The 22,220-nt window shown below is 43.8% G+C and overlaps 1 protein-coding gene across 2 annotated transcripts in view; it reads left to right on the top strand.

The window, feature by feature from the left end:
• Window positions 1-21,574, top strand: part of PIAS1 (protein inhibitor of activated STAT 1) — a 446,958-nt gene extending 425,384 nt beyond the window's left edge. The window contains exon 14 of one of the 2 annotated variants that reach the window (XM_069222860.1): window positions 14,879-21,574. In XM_069222860.1, the coding sequence (XP_069078961.1) occupies window positions 14,879-15,175 (297 nt within the window). In that variant the 3' untranslated portion in view covers window positions 15,176-21,574. The remainder of the gene's footprint in view (window positions 1-14,878) is intronic. The other variant, XM_069222859.1, reaches the window with a different exon arrangement.
• Window positions 21,575-22,220: the final 646 nt, after the last annotated feature.

Genomic DNA, 22,220 nt, shown 5'->3' with positions numbered 1-22,220 from the left:
GCACTTACCATCGTCTCCTGAAAGTCTCCAAGCCATTGGGGACAATAGTCCCTGTAGAATCATAGGGTGCAAGTTGCCTAACGGATCCTTGAGAAGATCCTCGCACACTGGTAGCATCACTGGAAAGTCGCACGAGAGGGCCATCGCAGCTGGAAAACAAGGTTGTGCTCTCCAATATAGAGTCATTGCGATAATTTCCACTTGATGTCGTAGTACTCTGGCCAGAACACTCTGAATCATAGCGAAGGGGGGAATCGCATAAAGCAGATCTGCTTGCCACGGTTGAAGGAATGCATCAGTTCCCCTCGAGTGAGGGTCCGGCCTCCAGCTGGAGTAACATGGAACCTGGTTGTTCAACCGGGAAGCAAACAAATCTACCTGACAAATCCCCCACCTCAGCTGAAGAGCATGGAAAATCTAAGGTTTGAGCTTCCAATCGCACAGGAAATACAAATTCCAATCCGCTGCCGTATTGGAACAACCCGGAATGACTTCCGCTATCACAGAAATCTGGTGATGCAGGCAATGCCAAAACTCCTTCGCTATCTCTGCTAATAGACAAGATCCGGTCCCTCCTAGGTGATTGATATACCCGACCGCGGCCACATTGTCCATCTGAAGAAGGATGCAACAATGAACTCTGCGAGGGGAGAAGTGATCTGATTGCAAACGCCCCCGCTAAGAGTTCCAGACAATTTTTGTGATAGTTCAATTCTCCCAGGGAAGAACGACTACCCCCTCGTGACCCGCAACAAGCCCCCCCCCCCATCCCAATTGGCTGGCATACAATTCTATTATCACATCTGGACTGGAGATAAATATCGCTCCGCCATCCCAGGCTTCCATGTGGGAGAGCCACCAAGAGATTTCCAACTCTGAATACTGAAGACCTTTCCGAAGATGTAAAATCTTCAGCCTCTGAAGGGCCCTGTAATGCAGCAGCCCCAGAAAAATTGCTTGAATTGATGACGCAAGAAGGTAGACTAGGCGTGCAAAGGTCCTCGATATTGTCGGAGATGCAAAGGCTCTCCTCAACTCTTTCTTGATCGAAGTCAGTTTTCTTAAAGGGAGGAGTAACAAAGCCTTGACAGTCTATCTGAAAACCTAAGAACTCGATAGTCTGTGCAGGCACCATGCTGAATTTTCCGAATTATTGACAAACCTGCCCAATTGAGATGGCAAAGTGTTGTGTCTTTGTCTTGGGCCATAATTAGAATGTCATTGAGGTATAAGATAAGTCTTACTCCTCTTTCCCTCAAAAACTGCACCACTGGTGGAAGAAGCTTGGTGAAACACCAAGGAGCTGAGGACAGCCCGAAGGGAAGAGCGATGAATTCGAACCAACAGGACCCCCACTGAGATTGAAGAAAACGTCTGTGGGGAGCAAAAATCGGTACTGAAAGGTATGCATCTTTGAGATCCAATCATACCATCCGATCTCCATCTCTTAATATGTCTCGGAGAAGATGTATGCTCTCCATCTTGAAATGGCAGTATACAACCTATGAATTGAAATGTTTTAGGTTTAGTACCAAGCGGGAATCGCCCCCCTCCTTTTGTACTAAGAAAATTGTGCTTATGAAACCGTGAGGATGAGGCGAAATCTGTACAACTGCCCCTTTTTGTATGAGCACAAAAATCTCCTCTTTGAAAACTATGCAATCTGCGAGAGGAAAAAAGAAGCGGAGGAGGAAGAACCCTCTGCACCAGGGAAGCATAAAACTCTAGGTGGAAACCCTGGACTGTTTGTAACACCCATGGGTCCTGTGTAATATTTTGCCATGCTAGTAGGAACTGCTGCAACCTGTCCCCCAAAATTACTTCCAAAAATGGAATAACCCTTACCTGGGGTATTGCTGTCTCGAGTTGAACCACCTCCATGATACCTTCTGGGGGAACGGCCATGTCCTTTATAACGATTTAGGTAGAAGGTTTAATTGTCGGAGGAACCTCCTCTGCCCCTTTGAGTGGCAAATCTGGAATCCTGAAATGTACGGCCTGGTGCTTGACCTCTGAAGCGCAAGGCCCAGGCAAAAAGAGCATTATTGAATACTTTCTTGATATTAAACTGGGCTTTGTCCAGAGCTGTGGAGGTCGCAACATATTTGCCCAAATCGATGACAAACTTATTGCCAAATAGCAAACCATTGGCCAAGGACCCCGCCTTACTAGTTGCGAACTCTGCCAAATTGGTGTCTAGGTGTGTATTAAGGAGCGCCTGCGTTCAGTCGACATGACGCAGTTGGCGTTGCCCAAACGACAGAAAGCACGTTGCGCCCATTCCAGCGCAACGTCTGTATCCAGAGGAATATTAGCTTCTTTAGATTGGATAGCTAAATCCAGGATCTTTATCAATGGATCTGACAAGAACACAATTTATCTTGGCAACCACACCAAGCGATGTCCAGTGCCTTCTTAGGATCCTTCGCGAATTTCTGCAGATCTGAGAGTGTTGTGCACTTCCTTTTCAAAACTTGCGCAGCCTATCTTGCACATAATGAGCCACTTCAGCACTGGGAACCCACTCTGTGGAACGTGGATGAATTATATCCTCTGGAGAGAATAGGAGATTTCGACCAGCCAGAGGCGGCGCATCAGGAATAACATGACGGGACTTGCGCTTCTTTTTGCGTAGGACAGAATCTGCCTGAGAGTCATCCAACGCTGACTTAGATGATGATTGCTCTTGCAACCCCGACTGCGATTGTGAGGACTTGGGAAAAATATTTGAGTCTTGTGGGAAGAAATTGCTAAATTCATGATTGCTCAGTACTGAAGCTGCCATCTGCACCAGTATTTCTGCTGAGGAAGAGCCTCCAGAACATTGCAAAGAGAGGCCAGACACCTCTATAGTCGCCAGCTTGCAAGCAATTTTGTTGACTGCCTTCACCCAAAAACACTCTCCTACCAAAATTGGTCAAGGGTTGGGTGAAAGGTTTTAAGGCCTGTTATCAGGGCCCAGTTCACGGAGTCCTGCACATGATGTCCAAGTGCTTCCACTAATCTTTCCTCCATTTGAAGCAGGTGCACTATTTTGTGAATAGAAACAGCTAGAAGCTGTGAGGCCAGCAAATTACTTGTGGAGGGAGCCACCTGCTGTTATAATGCAGTGACATCTCTAGAAATACTCAATTTAAATAATACATCCCCCAGGGCTAGGCCCACGTTGCATTATTTCAGCCCCCTGTTGGGCGATTGCCGGGCCTATCTGCACTCGCACGAAAACACACGCATTGAGCCGATCTGTAGGAAAATCTCCGATCCGCCTCAACGTGTGTGCGTCGCGCTGGAAACAGAAAGAGGACTAGTTCCTCAGAAAGAAAGGACAGAGAGAACCTTTCCTACAGCCTTGCTCCTGCTCCACACCGGCCTTCAAAAAAGGATTGTAGATCCTATGAAAAAAAATATATAATAGCGCTGCAGCGCGAAGCATAGTGAGCGCTTTAAAACTGAATAAACACACACCGCAAAACATACAATAAATCATAAAGCACGCAATAATATCATTTAACTGGCTGCTGCAGCAGCAAAGAAAGAGGAAGGACTGTAGTGATTGTTATTTATATGGTCTGAGAAGAGCCATGATTGGATGGCTGAGTATTCATGGGATATGTAGTTTAAAGTTTATACTGTTTTTTATTGGCTGCTGTGTTGTCAGTAAATGAAAGAGAAAGCATAATCCGAAGCCTCCGGTCCTGCCATAGAATCCCAGTGGTCCCCTAGAGCCCACTCTACACGCTACCCTAGCCTTTCTGGATAACATCTCTTCATTTGGTATCTGTAAAACTGCTACTTGGTCAACTCCACATACCTTCACCAAGTGCTATTTTGCAGATGTTCTAGCAGGCTTTAGTTGACCAAGCTGTCCTAAGAACACCCTTTCAAATATCTTCATCCGCTTGCTAGCCACTACCTTGGAAAGGAACTGCTTTACAAGTCTGTGCATAGAATGTATATCTTAACCAAAACATTCTACAAACTGGAAATACCATTTATGTACAAGCCAAGGTTCAAGACCAAGTGCTAGTTTCACACTGTCCTCTTAAGTTTGCTTTGAAGTATCACACGTTTACCTCTTTATTTATACATGTGTGGACAAGATGAGAGCTCAGTTTTTAAACATAGCCGCATTTAAAATATATATATATATGTTCGATGGCATGTGTAGCTGCAGATACACATGCTGTGCACATCCCGCCATCTGGTGTTGGGCTCGGAGTGTTACAAGTTGTTTTTCTTCGAAGAAGTCTTTTCGAGTCACGAGACCGAGGGACTCCTCCCATTTCGGCTCCATTGCGCATGGGCGTCGACTCCATCTTAGATTGTTTTTTTTCCACCATCTGGTTCGGACGTGTTCCTTTTCTCTCCGTGTTTCGGGTCGGAAAGTTAGTTAGAATCTCGGAAAAATCGTCGGTATTGTTTGCGTTCGGTATCGGGTTAGTTACAACAGATCGACACCGACTTTTGAAGAGCTCCGGTGGCCCTTCGGGGGTTTTTCGATCCCCCGTCGGGGCCTGGTCGGCCCGGCCACGTGTCTCTTCAAGGCTGATGGAACGGACCCCATTCCGCTTCTGCCCAAAATGCCATAACAAGTATCCATATACAGATCAGCATCTGGTCTGTAACTTGAGTTTGTCGCCGGAACACAAGGAAGATACTTGTGAAGCCTGTCGAGCGTTTCGCTCCAGGAAGACACTAAGAGACCGAAGAGCAAGGAGACTGCAAATGGCGTTGGCGCCGACAGGACAAGAGCGTTTCGAGGAGGAGGAAGAAACATTCTCCATCCAGGAATCAGACTCGGATGAGAACGATCCCGAAGAAACGCCGAAAACCGTGAGTAAGACATCGAAACACAAAACTCACGAAAAAACCACTAAAGCCCAGGGGACGCCACCGCCAACAGGCCATGGCTTAACCCGAAAAATAGGTGACCGATCATCGGTACCGAAAAAGGGCACGCTGGGGGCGAAGTCATCCGACTCCGGTCGAGATACCACCACACAGCAATCTCGGACTCGAGATAGTGGCTCCGAGCAGGTTCGGCACCGAGATAGCGGCACCGAAATGGGTCGGCACCGAGAGACCACGACGCCGAAAGTAAAGGTTTCGTCTGAACCGAAAAAAGCCGCCGAAAAGGTTTTGATACCGAAACATCCGGCCTCGGAACCGAAAACAAGTTCCTACACTGAGGAACAAGGACTGTCCACACAAATGAAGACACATAGATTTGGACAGGAATTGGAAACAATAGAGCCAGACTATACACAAAGAAGGCTCCATATCCAAAAAGAAACAGGGAAGATCAGTACTCTCCCTCCGATTTAAATGAAACGCAAACTTGCCTTTCAGGAAAAAGACAAGCCGCCACAGGCAAAGGTGGCTAAACAAGTAACCCCGCCACCATCTCCACAATGCTTTCCGCAACCATCACCGGTAGCCACTCCACCAATGATGCAATCCCCAACTCATACAGGAATGAGTCAAGATGACCCTGACGCATGGGACCTTTATGACGCACCAGTGTCAGATAATAGTCCTGAATGTTATCCAGCTAGACCGTCGCCACCAGAGGATAGTACAGCCTACGACAGGTGGTGTCGAGAGCAGCAGCATTTCATAATGTCAGCCTGCATGCTGAGCCCATTGAAGACAACTTTCTTTTTAACACACTGTCGTCCACACACAGCCAGTATCAAAGTCTTCCTATGCTACCCGGAATGCTAAAACACTCCAAACAAGTGTTTGAAGAGCCTGTAAAAGGAAGGGCCATTACTCCAAGAGTGGTGAAAAAATATAAACCGCCACCAACAGACCCCGTGTACATCACACAACAGCTAACACCGGACTCAGTTGTAGTAGGGGCAGCGCGCAAAAGAGCGAACTTCAGGAGATGCACCACCTCCAGATAAAGAAAGTAGAAAATTATACGCAGCAGGCAAAAGGGTGGCGGCACAGGCAGCAAACCAGTGGCGTATTGCCAATTCACAGGCTTTGTTGGCCAGATACGATAGGGCCCATTGGGACGAAATGCAACACTTTATAGAACATTTGCCCAAGGAGTTCCAAAAGAGAGCGCAGCAGGTAGTAGAAGGACAGAGTATCTCCAACAATCATATACGGTCAGCAATGGATGCTGCAGACACAGCTGCTAGAACTGTCAACACAGCAGTAACAATAAGGAGACATGCATGGCTGTGTACATCAGGATTTAAACCAGAAATACAGCAAGCTGTGCTGAATATGCCATTCAACAGACAGCAGTTGTTTGGGCCGGAGGTGGACACTGCGATCGAAAAACTTAAAAATGACACTGCCAAAGCCATGGGCGCACTCTACTCTCCACAGGGCAGAGGCACATTTTGAAAAACACAGTTTAGAGGGGGGTTTCGAGGACGAAGCACAGAACCCACAACCTCACAAACAAGACCCACTTACCAGAGCCAGTATCAGCGGGGAAGTTTTCGGGGACAATATAGAGGGGGACAATTCCAAAAGAATAGAGGAAAGTTCCAAAGTCCCAAAACTCCTCAAAACAAGCTGTGACTTCCAAGTCACACATCCCCAACACATAACATCTGTGGGGGGGAGACTAACCAAATTTTACAAACATTGGGAAGGAAATAACAACAGACACTTGGGTCCTAGCAATTATCCAGCATGGTTATTGCATAGAATTTCTCAAATTCCCTCCAAACGTCCCACCGAAAACACACAATATGTCAAAACAACATATAGATCTTCTAGGACTAGAGGTTCAGGCATTGCTACTAAAAGAAGCAATAGAATTAGTACCAAAACACCAGAAAGGAACAGGAGTTTACTCTCTGTACTTTTTCATACCCCAAAAAGACAAGAGTCTGAGACCTATATTAGATCTCCGAACATTAAATACCTACATCAAATCAGATAACTTTCACATGGTGACATTACAAGATGTAATCCCACTACTCAAACAGCAAGACTACATGACAACACTAGACCTAAAGGATGCATATTTCCATATACCTATACATCCTTCACACAGAAAGTACTTAAGGTTTGTATTCCAAGGGATACATTACCAATTCAAGGTGTTGCCATTCGGAATAACAACTGCGCCAAGAGTTTTTACAAAGTGCCTGGCAGTCGTAGCTGCACATATCAGAAGGCAGCAAATACATGTGTTCCCGTACCTAGACGATTGGTTAATCAAAACCAACACGCTAGAAAAGTGTTCACAACACACAAAGTATGTCATAGAAACCCTCCACAAACTAGGTTTCTCAATCAACTACACAAAGTCACACCTTATGCCGTGTCAAACACAGCAATACTTAGGGGCGACAATCAACACAGCAAAAGGGATTGCCACTCCAAGTCCACAAAGGGTTCAGGAATTTCACAATGTAATACAGGCCATGTATCCAAAACAAAAAAATACAAGTCAAAATGGGGATGAAACTCCTAGGCATGATGTCCTCATGCATAGCCATTGTCCCAAACGCAAGGTTGCACATGCGGCCCTTACAACAGTGCCTAGCATCACAGTGGTCACAGGCACAGGGTCAACTTCTAGATCTGGTGTTGGTAGACCGCCAAACATACACCTCGCTTCAATGGTGGAACAGTATAAATTTAAACAAAGGGCGGCCTTTCCAAGACCCAGTGCCACAATATGTAATAACGACAGATGCCTCCATGATAGGGTGGGGAGCACACCTCAATCAATACAGCATCAAAGGACAATGGGGCACTCACCAAAAACAGTTTCTCATAAATCACTTAGAACTATTGGCAGTATTTCAACCCATAATAAGTCACAAACACATTCTTGTCAAAACAGACATGACCACGATGTATTACCTAAACAAACAGGGAGGGACACACTCAACACAGTTGTGTCTCCTGGCACAAAGAATATGGCATTGGGCGATTCACAACCACATTCGCCTAATAGCACAATTTATTCCAGGAATTCAGAATCAGTTAGCAGACAATCTCTCTCGGGATCACCAACAGATCCACGAATGGGAGATTCACCCCCAAATACTGAATACTTACTTCCAGAGTTGGGGAACACCACAAATAGATCTATTTGCAACAAAGGAAAACGCAAAATGCCAAAACTTCGCATCCAGGTACCCACAAGATCAGTCTCAGGGCAATGCGTTATGGATGAGTTGGTCAGGGATATTTGCTTACGCTTTTCCCCCTCTCCCACTCCTTCCATATCTAGTAAACAGGTTGAGTCAAAACAAACTCAAACTCATACTAATAGCGCCAACATGGGCAAGACAACCTTGGTACACAACACTACTAGACCTCTCAGTAGTGCCTCATATCAAACTACCAAACAGACCAGATCTGTTAACTCAACACAATCAACAGATTAGACACCCCAATCCAGCATCGCTGAATCTAGCAATTTGGCTCCTGAAGTCTTAGAGTTAGGACTCTTAGACCTTACACATGAATGTATGGAAGTCATAAAACAAGCTAGAAAACCAACCACTAGACATTGCTATGCAAATAAGTGGAAAAGGTTTGTTTATTATTGCCATAATAATCAAATTCAACCTTTACACGCATCTGCTAAAGACATCGTAAGCTACTTGCTACATTTGCAAAAGTCAAAACTAGCTTTTTCATCCATTAAGATACATCTTACCGCAATTTCAGCTTACCTGCAAATTACTCACTCAACTTCACTGTTTAGGATACCAGTCATAAAAGCCTTTATGGAAGGCCTAAAAAGAATTATACCACCAAGAACACCACCAGTTCCTTCATGGAACCTCAACATTGTCTTAACACGACTCATGGGGCCACCTTTTGAGCCCATGCACTCATGTGAAATGCAATATTTAACATGGAAAGTTGCATTTCTAATTGCCATCACATCTCTAAGAAGAGTCAGTGACATCCAAGCATTTACCATACAAGAACCATTTATTCAAATACACAAGCATAAAGTTCTACGGACAAATCCAAATTTTTTTACCAAAACTCATATCACCGTTCCACTTGAATCAAACAGTAGAACTACCAGTGTTCTTCCCACAGCCAGATTCTGTAACTGAGAGAGCACTACATACATTAGACATCAAAAGAGCGTTAATGTACTACATTGACAGAACAAAACTAATTCGAAAAACAAAACAATTATTTATTGCTTTCCAAAAACCTCATACAGGTAATCCAATTTCTAAACAAGGCATTGCTAGATGGATAGTGAAGTGCATTCAAACCTGTTATCTTAAAGCAAAAAGAGAATTGCCTATTACACCAAAGGCACACAACTAGAAAGAAAGGTGCTACCATGGCCTTTCTAGGAAATATTCCAATGACCGAAATATGTAAGGCAGCTACATGGTCTACGCCTCATACATTTACCAAACACTACTGTGTAGATGTGCTAACGGCACAACAAGCCACAGTAGGCCAAGCAGTACTACGAACATTGTTTCAAACAACTTCAACTCCTACAGGCTGAACCACCGCTTTTGGGGAGATAACTGCTTACTAGTCTATGCACAGCATGTGTATCTGCAGCTACACATGCCATCGAACGGAAAATGTCACTTACCCAGTGTACATCTGTTTGTGGCATTAGTCGCTGCAGATTCACATGCGCCCACCCGCCTCCCCGGGAGCCTGTAGCCCTTTAGAAGTTGATCTTGAACATCTGTATATTTGTAAATATATTACTTTAAACTACATTATGTACATTACTCCATTGCATGGGCACTATTACTAGCTTACACAACTCCTACCTCACCCTCTGCGGGGGGAAACATTCTAAGAAGGAGTCGACGCCCATGCGCAATGGAGCCGAAATGGGAGGAGTCCCTCGGTCTCGTGACTCGAAAAGACTTCTTTGAAGAAAAACAACTTGTAACACTCCGAGCCCAACACCAGATGGCGGGATGTGCACAGCATGTGAATCTGAAGCGACTAATGCCACGAACAGATGTACACTGGGTAAGTGACATTTTCCATATATATATATATATATATATATATATATATAGTTTTGTAGATGTTCCAATGACTGCACCACTTCATGGATGTTGTTCATCAACTCTGAAGATCAGAAGTATGTACTGTCTCCTGGGCTGCCTCGCTGTGCTGTGTGAAAAAGCAATGTTCTATGTCCTTTCATGTTGAAATGTTACTGTAAAGTAAGACTGTCAATCATGATGAATGTAATGAAGCCAAAAGCAAATGCTTGGTTATTGTACACCATACACACAGGATAATGTATTAATAGAGGGAATGTTAATTGAAATGTTTAAATGCTTACAGTTTTCACAGGCTGGTATCGTTTATAGTAGCATAGTACCTTAAAGCATTACTTCTGCATTGCAGTAAATTAAGGGTGTACATATGAGCAGTTGCAATATAGTTGCGCTGCTTTGGCAGAAGATTTCAAGATCCAGAACCCTTAAATGAGTTGAAAGCAAATTTGTAAAGAAAATGTGATCTGCAGAACTATAAGGCCACTGCACATTAACCATATTCACTCCTTCCGATTGTCCACATTGTTTGGACTGTCTCCTCTGTTTCACTGCCACTTAAAACATGGTCAAGATAAGGGGGGAAAGTGTGAAAAAGAGCCACACGTTTTTCCTCGTATTTTCTTTCTTTTCAGGCTTTAATTGAGGCTGCACCCTCAAGTCTAGCCCAAGTTCTAAATCAACCCAGACATGCCACATATGGTTTCCTAGGGAGCTGGAGCTTTTTGGCCCTGAAACAGGTCCAGAGGAGCATATACTATGAAACCAACCCATAGAATTGCTACAGGAAACACTGTAGTTGAAAAGCAAATTCCATTCCCATGAAAATTCATAGTTGTAGCATTTCTTTTTTTTAATCACTAAAAGGTTATTAGAAGGCAAAAACCAAAGGATCCGTGACCTGTTTGTGATGCCGATAAAGGCTGCTCCTCACAAGTTACAGATGGGAGCTTCTTACAGACCCAATGTGGCTGTTACAGTAAACTTGGGGCCATGCCAGGCTCCCAGTCACTTTATTACATTTCTTGGCAATATAGTAAGACAATCTAAAACATCCAGTTCTTAGGCAGGTGGTTACTAGAATGTTTAAAGAACTGAAATATTGCTCTTTGAAGACCAAGTAATTGGGAAGGGATGTCTGAGCCCGATACAGTCATTTTAACTATGCAGGACTAAAAGACGGGCTTGTGTTATATTACGTTAGTAGATTTCTAGGGTGCTGCTTATCACCTGTGAGGGTATCCAGGTACTTGGAAGGTGATATTTGAGTCTGGTTGGGGTGGATGCAAGGACTTGATGCTAGTCTAAGAGCCAGGTCTTCAGCTTCTTTCGGTATTCCAACAGCGACGTGGAGTGAGAGGTAATTCCAGAATTTCGCTGCTTGGTGGGAGAAAGATTATTCTCTAGCTATGATTCTGCATATTTGATGTGTGTGGACAAGACCGAGAGATAGGCAGAGCAAAGACTTCTGGTGGTTTGATGGCAGTGGAGGCGATGGTTAAGGTAGGAGGGGGTCAGTGTTGTGCAGTGTTTTGAATGTGTGCGATTAGCTTGAACTGGCAATGCTTCAGGACGGAAGCCAGTGCTCTCTGTAGGGGGTAGTGATAGGAGTGCATTCAGGGAGGTTGAGTATGAGTCTGTGGTGGCCTAGTTCTGGATCGACTAGAGTCTCTGGATGAGGTGGGCTGGTATTCCTGCTTATGATGAGGTCCTAGTTGATAGTGCACCTTGAGTCCTGGGGGAGCAATTTGAAGATCTTTGGTAGCATGTGCAGGATGAAGCACCAGGAGGATATGAGGGCCTTGATTTGAGAGGCAAAATGTAAGTTTGCTGTTCAGGATGATTCTGAGGTTTCTGGCATGCTAGTCGGGGTTGGTGTGAGGTCACCAGGAGGAGACCCTGTGGGGAGTACATGCATATAAAGTTCAGCACTTCCATCTTGTCAGTGTTGAGCTTTATGCAGTTTGCCTTCAAGTCAGTGACACTGGTCATGCATTTGTGAAAGTTGTTCCTGGTGTTGGTGGGGTCTACGAAGAGGAAGAGGATGAGTTGTGTCATCGGCTTAAGAAATGATATTAAATCTGTGGGATCTGACGATGTTGTACAGTGGTGTCATGTAAGTGTTGAATAAGGTGGAACTTGGCAACGTGCCTTGTGGGACTCTGCAGATTATTTCCTTGGGTTTGAAGGTGAAAGGTGGGAGGCGTTCTTATTGAGTTCTTCCTGTGAGGAAAGAGGTGGTCCACTTGATTGCTGATCCCTGGATTCCAATACGATGGAGTCTGATGAGAAGCATGTGGTGTGAACTGGTGTCAAACTGTGAAGCGGTTGAGTAGGATAAGTGCTGCTGTCTCGCCTCAGCCGAGTATGGAGCAGATGTTGTTTGACTGTGATGAGGGCTGTTTCGGTGCTGTGGTTGTTTTCAAATCTGATTTGTGAGCTATCTAGAAGTGGATGTGTTCCAAGTGTTTGGCCAGTTGCTGGTTCATTACTTTCTCTGTGACTTTGGCTGGGAAGGTCAGTGAGGTGTGTCGGGTTTGGCAATTAATTCTGCAATGAGATTTGTGAAGCTGGCTCGTGGTCTAGGTAGGCGCACATGAGGGCCCCCCTTGGTGGTTGTTCTTTTGCTGGTCTTGACTGCGTAGTTCATGTGTTCCATGGCCTGGGTGATGTACTTGGGGGTGGTACATTAGATAGTCTCTATGGATGATGGCAAGCCCTCCGCCTGGTTTGTTACGGTGGGTGATTTTTGTATCCCTCGGAGACGGCCATTCCAATGTCTAGGCCGGATGATTGGTTGAGCCAGATCTTAATGAGGAAGAAGATGTCCAGTTCAAGAGAGTCCAGGAGGTCTCTAACATGGCTGGCAGTGCAGGTAAAAGTTTCTACAGTGGTGAGTGGGGAGGTGCAGCAGCAGTTTGAGGCGGTGTCAACTGCCCCTAGAGCGGCAGGGGTGTCACTCCAGGGGGTTCAACGGACCAGGTTTCATGGCAAGCTCTGCGGTCCAAGTGTGGAGGGGCAAAGACAGGCTTGCCTTCGGTGCAGCCACACTGCGGCAACCATAAAGTAGGTCCTGGAAGGTGTGAGGGGGCAGGGCTAGTGGGAAGGAGAGGCTGAAAAAGTGGCAAGGGGAGCAGGATGAAGAAGCAGGAGGGTGTGACTGCGTTGATTTGAGAGGCTAGCAGTAAGTTTGCAGTGCTGGGTGATTTTGAGGTTTCTGGTGTTCTCAGTCAGGGTTGGTGTTGGGGTCGAGTTCTGATAGCCAAAAGAAAGGCGTCCTTGCCTCTGAAGATCAGCACTTCCATCTTGTCAGTGTTGAGATTTAGGCAGTTCTTCCTCCAGTCAGTGATGCTAGCAGGACTAGCGGAGGCAGGAAGGAGAGGTTGGAAAGGCAAGCAGCGTAAGGAGTCAGGGGAGCAGTAGGAGCATCAAAAGGGGTTGGAGGGGGAGACAGGCCAAAGAGTGGAAAAACAAAAGCAAGAGTCAAAAGAGTGAATAGATATGAGTGGAAAAGGTTCGAAAGGTAAGAGCAGAATAGCAAAAAGTCAAAAAAGAGCAATGGAGTATAAGTGGAAAATGGGTGACAGAGAGGCAAAAGGGGCCAAAGAGCAGAGGAGCAAAAGTTGACGAGCTATGGAATGTAAGGGGAAGAAATGATGAACTAGAGGCAAGAAGATGACAAGAAGTAGAGAAGGAGCAGTAAAAGAGGCGCAGATGGAGAGCTGCGGCGGTCTGCAGCAGAGCGAGTAGCTGGGCCCAAAGGGGCTTTGACTGGTCAGAGGACCTGTCCAGGTAAGTTGGGACCCTGGGCACCTGCTCAATGAGGTCTCGCTGTGGCTGCCACGAAGTAGGTGAGAGGCGTGCTGGGAGGCAGGAGGCCGGGTGCTAGCAGAAGCTGGAAGAGGTGGGAAATACGTGCAGGGGAGCGGTTAATGATCGGGGGGATAAACGGTGGTGGGAACAGCGAAAGGGGTGAAGAGGGGGCAGGAGAGTGCTAAAAGAGGCCAAAGAGCGGCAAAAAGAAAGAGCGAATGTATTTGAGTGGAACAGGGTGAGAGATGCTAAAGAGCAGAAAAGCAAAATGTCAAAAAGAACGATGGAATATGAGTGGAAAAAGAGCAAATGAATAAGTGGAAAAACAGACTGAGAGAGAGGCAAAAGGGGCCAAAGAGCAGAGAAGCAAAAGTTAAAAATAGCGATGGAAGGTGAGTGAAAAAGGGTGGAGGCAGGAAGCGGCCAAGGAGCAATAAGACACAAAAGAGGGAGCAGCTGGGGAGCGGCGGCGATCTGCAGCAGATTGGGTAGTCAGGTCTGAAAAGAACTTACCTGGTCGGAGGACCGATCCAGGTAAGTGACTTGGGTCCTGCTTCCAACTTACCTTAGGAATGTATCTAAAGCTGTTGCAACCTTAAACCGCCAACCCCTTTCAGGGGAATCCTACTTGGTATTATAAACCGAATACGTTTATTTAGAATAGGCTCACTGCGCATAAAGATGACACTTGAGTGGAACAGTGTGCAGCCCACCTAATGGGTTGTATATTTTTTTCCTGGGTACTAGTTGAGTAGTTCTGTATAATTTCGATAATGAAATGGTGCCGGGGTGTGGAAAGTCCTGCATCCTTTGAAAGCTTCTTTACAGACTATTATTAACTGCCTTCTAAAATTAAAATAAACGATTCTCGTACAATTCTGAACCCAACTTATTTTGGGAGGACTATGTGTGTTATTTTCTTCTTTAAAACCGATATAAACATTCAAAACTAGTATTAAAGGTCAGTATTGTGTTTCTTCTCATTTCCCGGGACATTTATTTACTGTTTTGTGTTCTCTGATACAGAGGTCAAAAAGTTATGTTTGACTGTTTGTCATTTTTCCTGCCAGCATTACAACACATCCCTTTTGGCGGCCGCAGCAGCTGCAGCCTCAGCCTCTGAAGACCAGGACCTCCTTCACACGTCAAGGTTCTTTCCTTACTCCGCTTCGCAGATGTTCTTGGACCAACTTAACACCAGCGGGAACTCTGCACTCCCCGCTGCCAATGGCAGCAACAGTGGAAGCAATAGTAGCCTAGTCTCATCCAGCAGCTTGCGGGAGAGCCATGGACACCAGGTGGTTAACCGCAGCACCACGGACACCACTTCAGTGTATCACATTCAAGATGTCATCTCCTTGGACTGAGGTTTCCTCTGTATAGCCAGAGGGATAACCTCTATAGGACAAAAGACATTGTTTGTCCACCCCGAACTCCAACAAACTTTTTTCCAGTTTTTTTAAAGGACAGAAATAGAAAAAACAGAAAAGACCTGTACAGAGAACAAAAAAACTATATTTTCAGTTTTACTTTTGTAGGTAAACCAACAGAAGACTGCGCTCGTCTGGTAACAAAACAAAAAAAAGACCACCGCTGCCACACTGTTTCTTGTGCATCTGCTGGTGGTTATTTTGGAGCATTCTGTGTTCATCTTCGTCCAGAGTTCACTGAAAAACTATCTTCTTCACTTCGGACAACACATGCTTTTCACAATCCATTATCAGTAAACGCAGAATGACGTTCGTTCTGGTAGTAGGATTTTTCTTTCAGGGGGGAGTCCTTGGATCCCGAGTTGTGAAATAGAGGTTTTCTTTTTCTGTCTGTTTTTCTCAAATTCTCCCTCTGCATTTTTCCTTACCTGCCCGAGGTCTGACTGTGATTTCAATGGATGACACCCATACAGACATGTTATCATAATCTTTTCTGGATAGATCCTAACCTGAATGCTTTTCTTTGTAATCTCCACCTGCTATGAAGTGTATATTTCAGCACTTTTCTGTTGAGGGACCCGCTGGTGAGTTGCAGTGGTCTTGAATGCTTCCTACCTTCCATTCCAGTGCACGGAGTCGCGGTTGCAGAACAGGTGATTTTTCCTTCTTTAGGAGGAGAGCAGTTGTGAGGGTGAAGAACACTGTTTCGCTTGCTGGGTTTTCTAGACCACTGAAGCAGTCTCTGCTAGATTAATTCATCACCTCTACAAACTGCCTAGTGACTGTTAGCTTGAAATCAGAAAGGGTTGCTCCAACTGAGAGTATCATGTCAGTTTGGAACTCCTAGAGCAAGTAGGTTTGAGGTAAGAGGTCCCCCTGTAAAGAATCTGCTCAGTTCATGGCAACATCATCTTTATATCATGGTGGTGTTTTGAATACCAGTATCCTGAAAAAAATATAGGGAGCGTTCACGATCTGTTTGAGGCTATCAGTCATTGCCATTTAAGTGCCACTTGTGGAGGCTGCTCAACATTTTTTAAGCCACAGTCTTTCGTAACTGAATGTTGTCTTCTGGTATTCTAACTGTAGCTCCACCAGAGAGTACATGATTATGACCTCTGAGCTTTGTATGTTTATTTTCAAAGGATGGCTTTTTTTTTTTTTTTTTAATCACTTTATGTTCACGTAGCGAGACCTCCCTGGTTTTTAGCAGTGGTATAAAATCCCTCCATGTACTTCATTGCCCAACCATCTGAACTGTGAAATACTTTTTCTGAGCAGCTTGGGGATACAGCTCATCAAATCCATTGATGTAAGGCGTTCTACCGTTTATAACAAAACGGGGGCTCGTCCTTATCGGCCTTCTATCACTCAGCTTAAGAATATGTGGCCCCTGACTTCCATTTTGTGTAGATGAGGACTTCACATACATGAATGTTAGAGTCTACCTAAGGGTGTGGGATTAACTTTTAAATACTTGTGTAAGAGCTCATCCTCCACGAGTCTCTGAAAAATATTTTTCCCACGAATAATGAGAATAACTATGCCCCCACTTCTACGATAGAAATTATCCATTACCACAGATCAAAAATGGCACATCTACTTTTTCCTAAATAATTTAAATAAACGGTTGTATCCCTTCTCTTTCAGTATGCCTAACTCTTCCAATAACCACTGATTGATTGTGGTGTTCTCAGAATGTTATGAGATGTTGCAACCTTTCCCAAGACACTGCAGAGAATGATGGTCTGCGACGTTCCACAAACCGTCCCAGTTATGGATCTTTGGGTGTGATATAAATTGCATCTATTCATTTTTTTATGTAAATTGTGCAAAATGTTCAAATGGCGGAAGGCACAGGTGAATGACTTTCCATTCGGTCAGCTCCAATTCTAAATGTATAATTCAGAATGCATTGCCCCTTCGACTGCACTATCTTTACTCGAAACACTTTTTGTGGTGTAACAAGGGTGTCAGCGGTCCCAATACAACCAAGTAATTGGCCCCTCTACCCCCAATTAGATTGTGAAAGGCATATTTGGCTTCTAGTCCGCCCATCACGCCTAAACCCTGTTGCCACTTCACTAATGCTAGCTACACCCCTGCGCAAATCATTTCAGGAAACGTTACTGTTCTGCGGGCAGAATATATTTGATTCTGTTGCATCTCGCAGCTAGTCTCGCCGACTTGGAGCAGAAGGGAATGCCGGGTAGGGATAGCCGGGGGACGACTAACTGTTCTGAACAGTATTTTTCACGCTTTACAATATTTCTATTCACTTGTCAACATCAGCCCACTACAGACTGAATTACGTTTTTTTTTTTGTTTTTTTTACCGCAGGAAGATCTGTGTAATCACTTTAGAGAAGAGGTTAAGTGCTGGTACATTTTCCTGGTAAAAGTGGAGAGTTTTAATTTTCAGTAATGAGAAGAGCAGTGTATGCCCAATAGTACTCTGATGGCTTTATGGTGCGAAAATTGTAATCTTAAAAAAAAGAAATCAGCCGATTTAATCCTTTGTCTATTTTCTTAGTTTGTCAGCTTTACAGTTGTGTTTTTAATTTTTTTGTACAATCAAGATTTGTTAATTTATTTTGCATTTTAAATCTGAACCTGCAGTTGAGACTTTGAATCAGCGTAACAAATGGACTTGCATCTGAGTGAATACCCAAGCTTGCGGTTGGTAGCATTGTAAAGCAAGAACCACTGTAAAAAAAAGCTTATGCTTTTTATATACTAGATTACTTCATAACTGGTGCATGTTCTCACTATGTAGTAATCAGTGGTTATACTTGCTTGAATCGGAGGCATGGTGGGGGGTAGGTGTGCTAAATAGCTGTAAAGGCAAAAAAAACTGGTCATTTAATGGGTGTTGCTGGTGAGTTACCCTTTGCATAGTCCCACTTAGTGCAGGAACTGCTGCAGTTATCGAGTTTTCGTGCATATTTGGTATTCTAGAAGAATACCAAAATAAGGCTGCGTTTGCCAGAGTGCCTAAGTGGCAAATTGTTTATGTGAATTCTTTCAACAATTCTGAGTTTACTCAGGTGGTTGTTAAAATATTCACAGATACAGTCGTTCTGTCTCCACTTATGGAGAAAAATATTCCCTTTAGCTTGTTCTGATAGCTTTTGTCGTATTCCCCTTGTCTTAACTGTGTGTAACATGGTTTTCTGTTGCCTCGTCGAAACCTGGTTTTAGATGCATTGATTGTACTCTAAAACTGTCCTCCAAGAGTGTTTGCACATTGTAATGTGTACATTCTTAGCTGCAGCCCATTTAAAAACCTAACTATACTTTTTACGTTTCAGATCTAGAAATTCAGATAAGGAAATAACCTGATAGGGTCCTAATATTCCCATGGTATTAGAAGCTTTAAGCCGAAAATTAGTCTACATTCAGATGACCGTAATTATGAGCTGTCTGGTAAGAAAAGAAGCGTGGGTATAGTGAAGAAGTTGATGGTTCTTGGCATTTCCTGTCCCCTTTGCTCTATTTCTGGCATGTCTGGGTACTAGGCCAGTGCACTGGAGGTCTCGTTGCTTGCAGTGCAAAAGGAGAGCCTTACATGCCAAGATAACTATCCACCATGCAAACTCCACACAGCCGTTTCTTCAGCCAATTGAGTTTTTTGTTGGATGCACATAGTTATTTGAATAATATGGAAGAAAAAGGCTGGTGGCCAAGTTAACCACCTGTATTCAGGAAAGAGGTCTGATACTGTATTTTTATACCCAACCAAAATTATGTGAATGTGCAAAAGAACTATCATTGCTTTCCTTCTTTATCTTCCAAAGTATGTAAAGATTCAGCATGATAGCTCAGTACAGTATACTAAAGCTTTTGTGAAAAAAATGATGCGCCTTAAGAACTAGGCTCATATTCTGTTAAGTAACGCAGATGGATCCTGCAGGATCTTGATGTTAAAATGTGGTTTTCTAAGCTTGCCACTGTTGTTCATGGGTCCTTTAATGACGTCTGCCAGTGTGACCACGACAACTAATTCTATCAAATAATTCATGAGCAATGTGCATAACATTAACTATTAAGTTTTCATTATTGGCTGAATCTCCGCATGTTCAATGTGAAAACGTAATGCAGTGTGTTCGGATATCCTGTCTCCTAGAACAGCAGAAGCTGTTAACGGAATGGTGGTATTTCCAGGTCAGATAAAACACACATTTTTGCATTATGCACCAACACGCGAACATGGTCCTAGAAAGAAATGAAGTTTTATTCCTGCTTGTCCAGGGCAGTTGTCTTTACTGATTTGTTATGAAAGTAGCAAAACTCATGCCGCTTGTGGTAACATTTACAAACCAGTGTACATCCTCATTGAGGGCTGGTGCAAGAATTTTTCTTGTCCTATTTGTAATGACTCTGCCCAATCTGCCAACCTCTGTATAGAGTAAAACGTTGCTGTTTGTAGTGAATGTTTGGCGGCCTTAAAGCCTGATATTGTCTTCCCCCTAAAACCACCACTGCTCTCACTCAGATATTTACATTTGTATAGTTTGAATTTTCACCTGTCTTGCAATACACGTCTAAATGCACCCTCACTTTGGTCGTTCATCTATCACTCATGTATAGTGAGTGAAATAGTTTTCCCATGCTGATAATGGCGGCTGCATCGCTGAAGGTCTATATCATGTTTATCATCTGGCAGCATTGCAATTCTTTCAGATGTATGAAAACCACTACTAGGAAGCTGAAGGATGCCTTTCATGCCCCGTTTCTCGAGCCGTACAACTTGAATGCTGTTATCACAGTAAAGTGTATTTCTGTTAGGTCACAGGTTGCCCCTGGCTTGGAAAAAAGTTACAATACCCCGATTGCTAGATTACGTTGTGTTAACCATGCCATTGACGTTACTTGTTAAACACAATCCTCATTTTACATGTTTGTCTTGCTAGCCCTTTTGAATTAGGAGGTTTTTTTTCCTAAGCAATTTCATAATCAGCAAACCAAAGGGGTCTTCGCCAATTGAAGCACTTTTTTCTCCTTCCAGTTTCTTGCCTGTCTTTGAAGAAGTATTCAGTATTTTGGCTGAAAAATTAGCCTTCACGCTGGGAAAGGCCTTGAAGCTACATGTCGACTGTATTGTGTTGACTTACACAGCAATGTATTTTTGTGATTAATTATTAAGACCCGATTTTGAAATGTAAAAAAAAACAAATAATGTTGAAAAGTTATCCCAATGAATGTTATTTTGTGATGCATATTTAATTTGACCACTATATTTTGGGGTAACTATTGTCAATGAAGTTGTGCAAAATGACCTCTGTGCCCTAATGTTGGCCTTCGCTATCCCGTAGCCCATATTCTGAGATCAGCAGTGTGGTGGAATGTTAGTTAACTTTTCACCACCCTGTTTTGTACAGATTGATTCCCACCAAGTCTACAATTTGGTTTAAGACCAAAAAACGCTGAGGTTTTAACTGCAATGTAGTCGTTTCAAATGGAATCAGCCCCGAAGGCGACTGCAAGTTTACTTTTTTATTACAAAGTGATAAAGTACAAGGTGGTCTGCTGAGAGCTGCCATACTTATTATTTAACGGCTGGTTGCTAGGGGTGTGTGCGCGTGTATGCGTAACTGTATTCTTCTATATGTACCATACTGTGTGCGTTTTGGTAATGCACCTGCACCCACTTTCAAAATTTCACCACCTATTTGACTTGCTAGAGTGTGGACAGAGAATGCATAGCAGTTTTATTTTGGGCATTATTGGCAGTACTAAAGCCAGTTACTACACCCTAATCCACATCACAGCTGGAAATATTGTAATTTATTTATAAGTATTATGAGGTTTTACTCTGTTTGCGCTGTGCCAGTTTTCACTGTTGAGCTGTAGTGGTGTACCACTTAAAAACTTCAGTGCTGTCTCAGCAGCGCAAGAGCAAACCTTCTGAAAGTATGCCCTTACTTAATTTGCATTAAACATTTCAGGGTTTTTAGAGCCAGTTTTTTCAATGACTTCAGAAGTGACTTTAGTCATGTTGTGGCTTTTGTTTATAACGTTAGATTTGTGACCGCAAAGGACTGACTAGGTTCACCTGAATCTTGCTGCTGTTTATAGAAGGACAAATTGTATATAAAAAGAATGCTACCAATGACCGCCGAGTCCATAAATCTGATGTCTAAAGTTCATTGCCTTAACACACCTTCCCTTTCAAAGGTCTCCGTGCGGCATGCCACACCAGTAAACTGGCTTTTAAAAAAATGTACAGTAGAAAAATGTTAATTTGTAAAAAGTAACAAGTGAAAATATTTATTACATGAATTGAGTGTTTTACCTATTGAATGTTATTATCTGTTTATGTAGAGTCTTTAGACGTAATAAAAAAGAAAAGCAAAGGATTGTCTCATCAGTTGCTTGAGAAATGTCAGTTGCGACCTCCTCTCCTTTACGACCTTTGTCACATTCTGCGCTCTGCCACCACCCATCTACACCATGCCCCTGCGCCTCAGACTACAGACCATGATTTCCCACAGACACCCTCTCCATGTGTACACTGTAAAACCAAAGCAGGCATTTGCAATGCAATTGGTCTCGCATATTCGAACAAGTTAATTGTCATCTTTTGACAAGAGCGCCCACGAGCAAAAAGAAAACACGAGAAGAGACGACTTGGCAAAATAAAGCTAGCTTTAAAAAATAAAACTTTGCAATTTTGTGCTTGTTGGGCACGTTTTTGCCAGTCACAAGCCTTCTGTTTTCAGGGCACTCGAAACTAAAAACTACAAATAGTAGCTATATCACTTAGGGAGCAGCGGAAGAGCACTAATTAAGTTGCATCAATTAGTGCTGGATCCCTGTTCCACACATAGAAATGGAAGTGATGCCAGACACGCCTTTATGAGGCTGTAAAGAAAAGCGCCAAGAAAACCCACAACTGGTGAGCGACAGGCAGAGCTCCAAGCCCTTTACTAAACAGAAGAGTCTCGTAAGCGAGACGCATGCACTCGCAGGCTCGACCCTAA

Source organism: Pleurodeles waltl, chromosome 3_1 (assembly GCF_031143425.1).
Source record: "Pleurodeles waltl isolate 20211129_DDA chromosome 3_1, aPleWal1.hap1.20221129, whole genome shotgun sequence".
Taxonomy (NCBI): Eukaryota; Metazoa; Chordata; class Amphibia; order Caudata; family Salamandridae; genus Pleurodeles; species Pleurodeles waltl.
The sequence above is the reverse complement of the archived record's forward strand: the minus strand, read 5'-3'. Positions and strand labels throughout refer to the sequence as shown.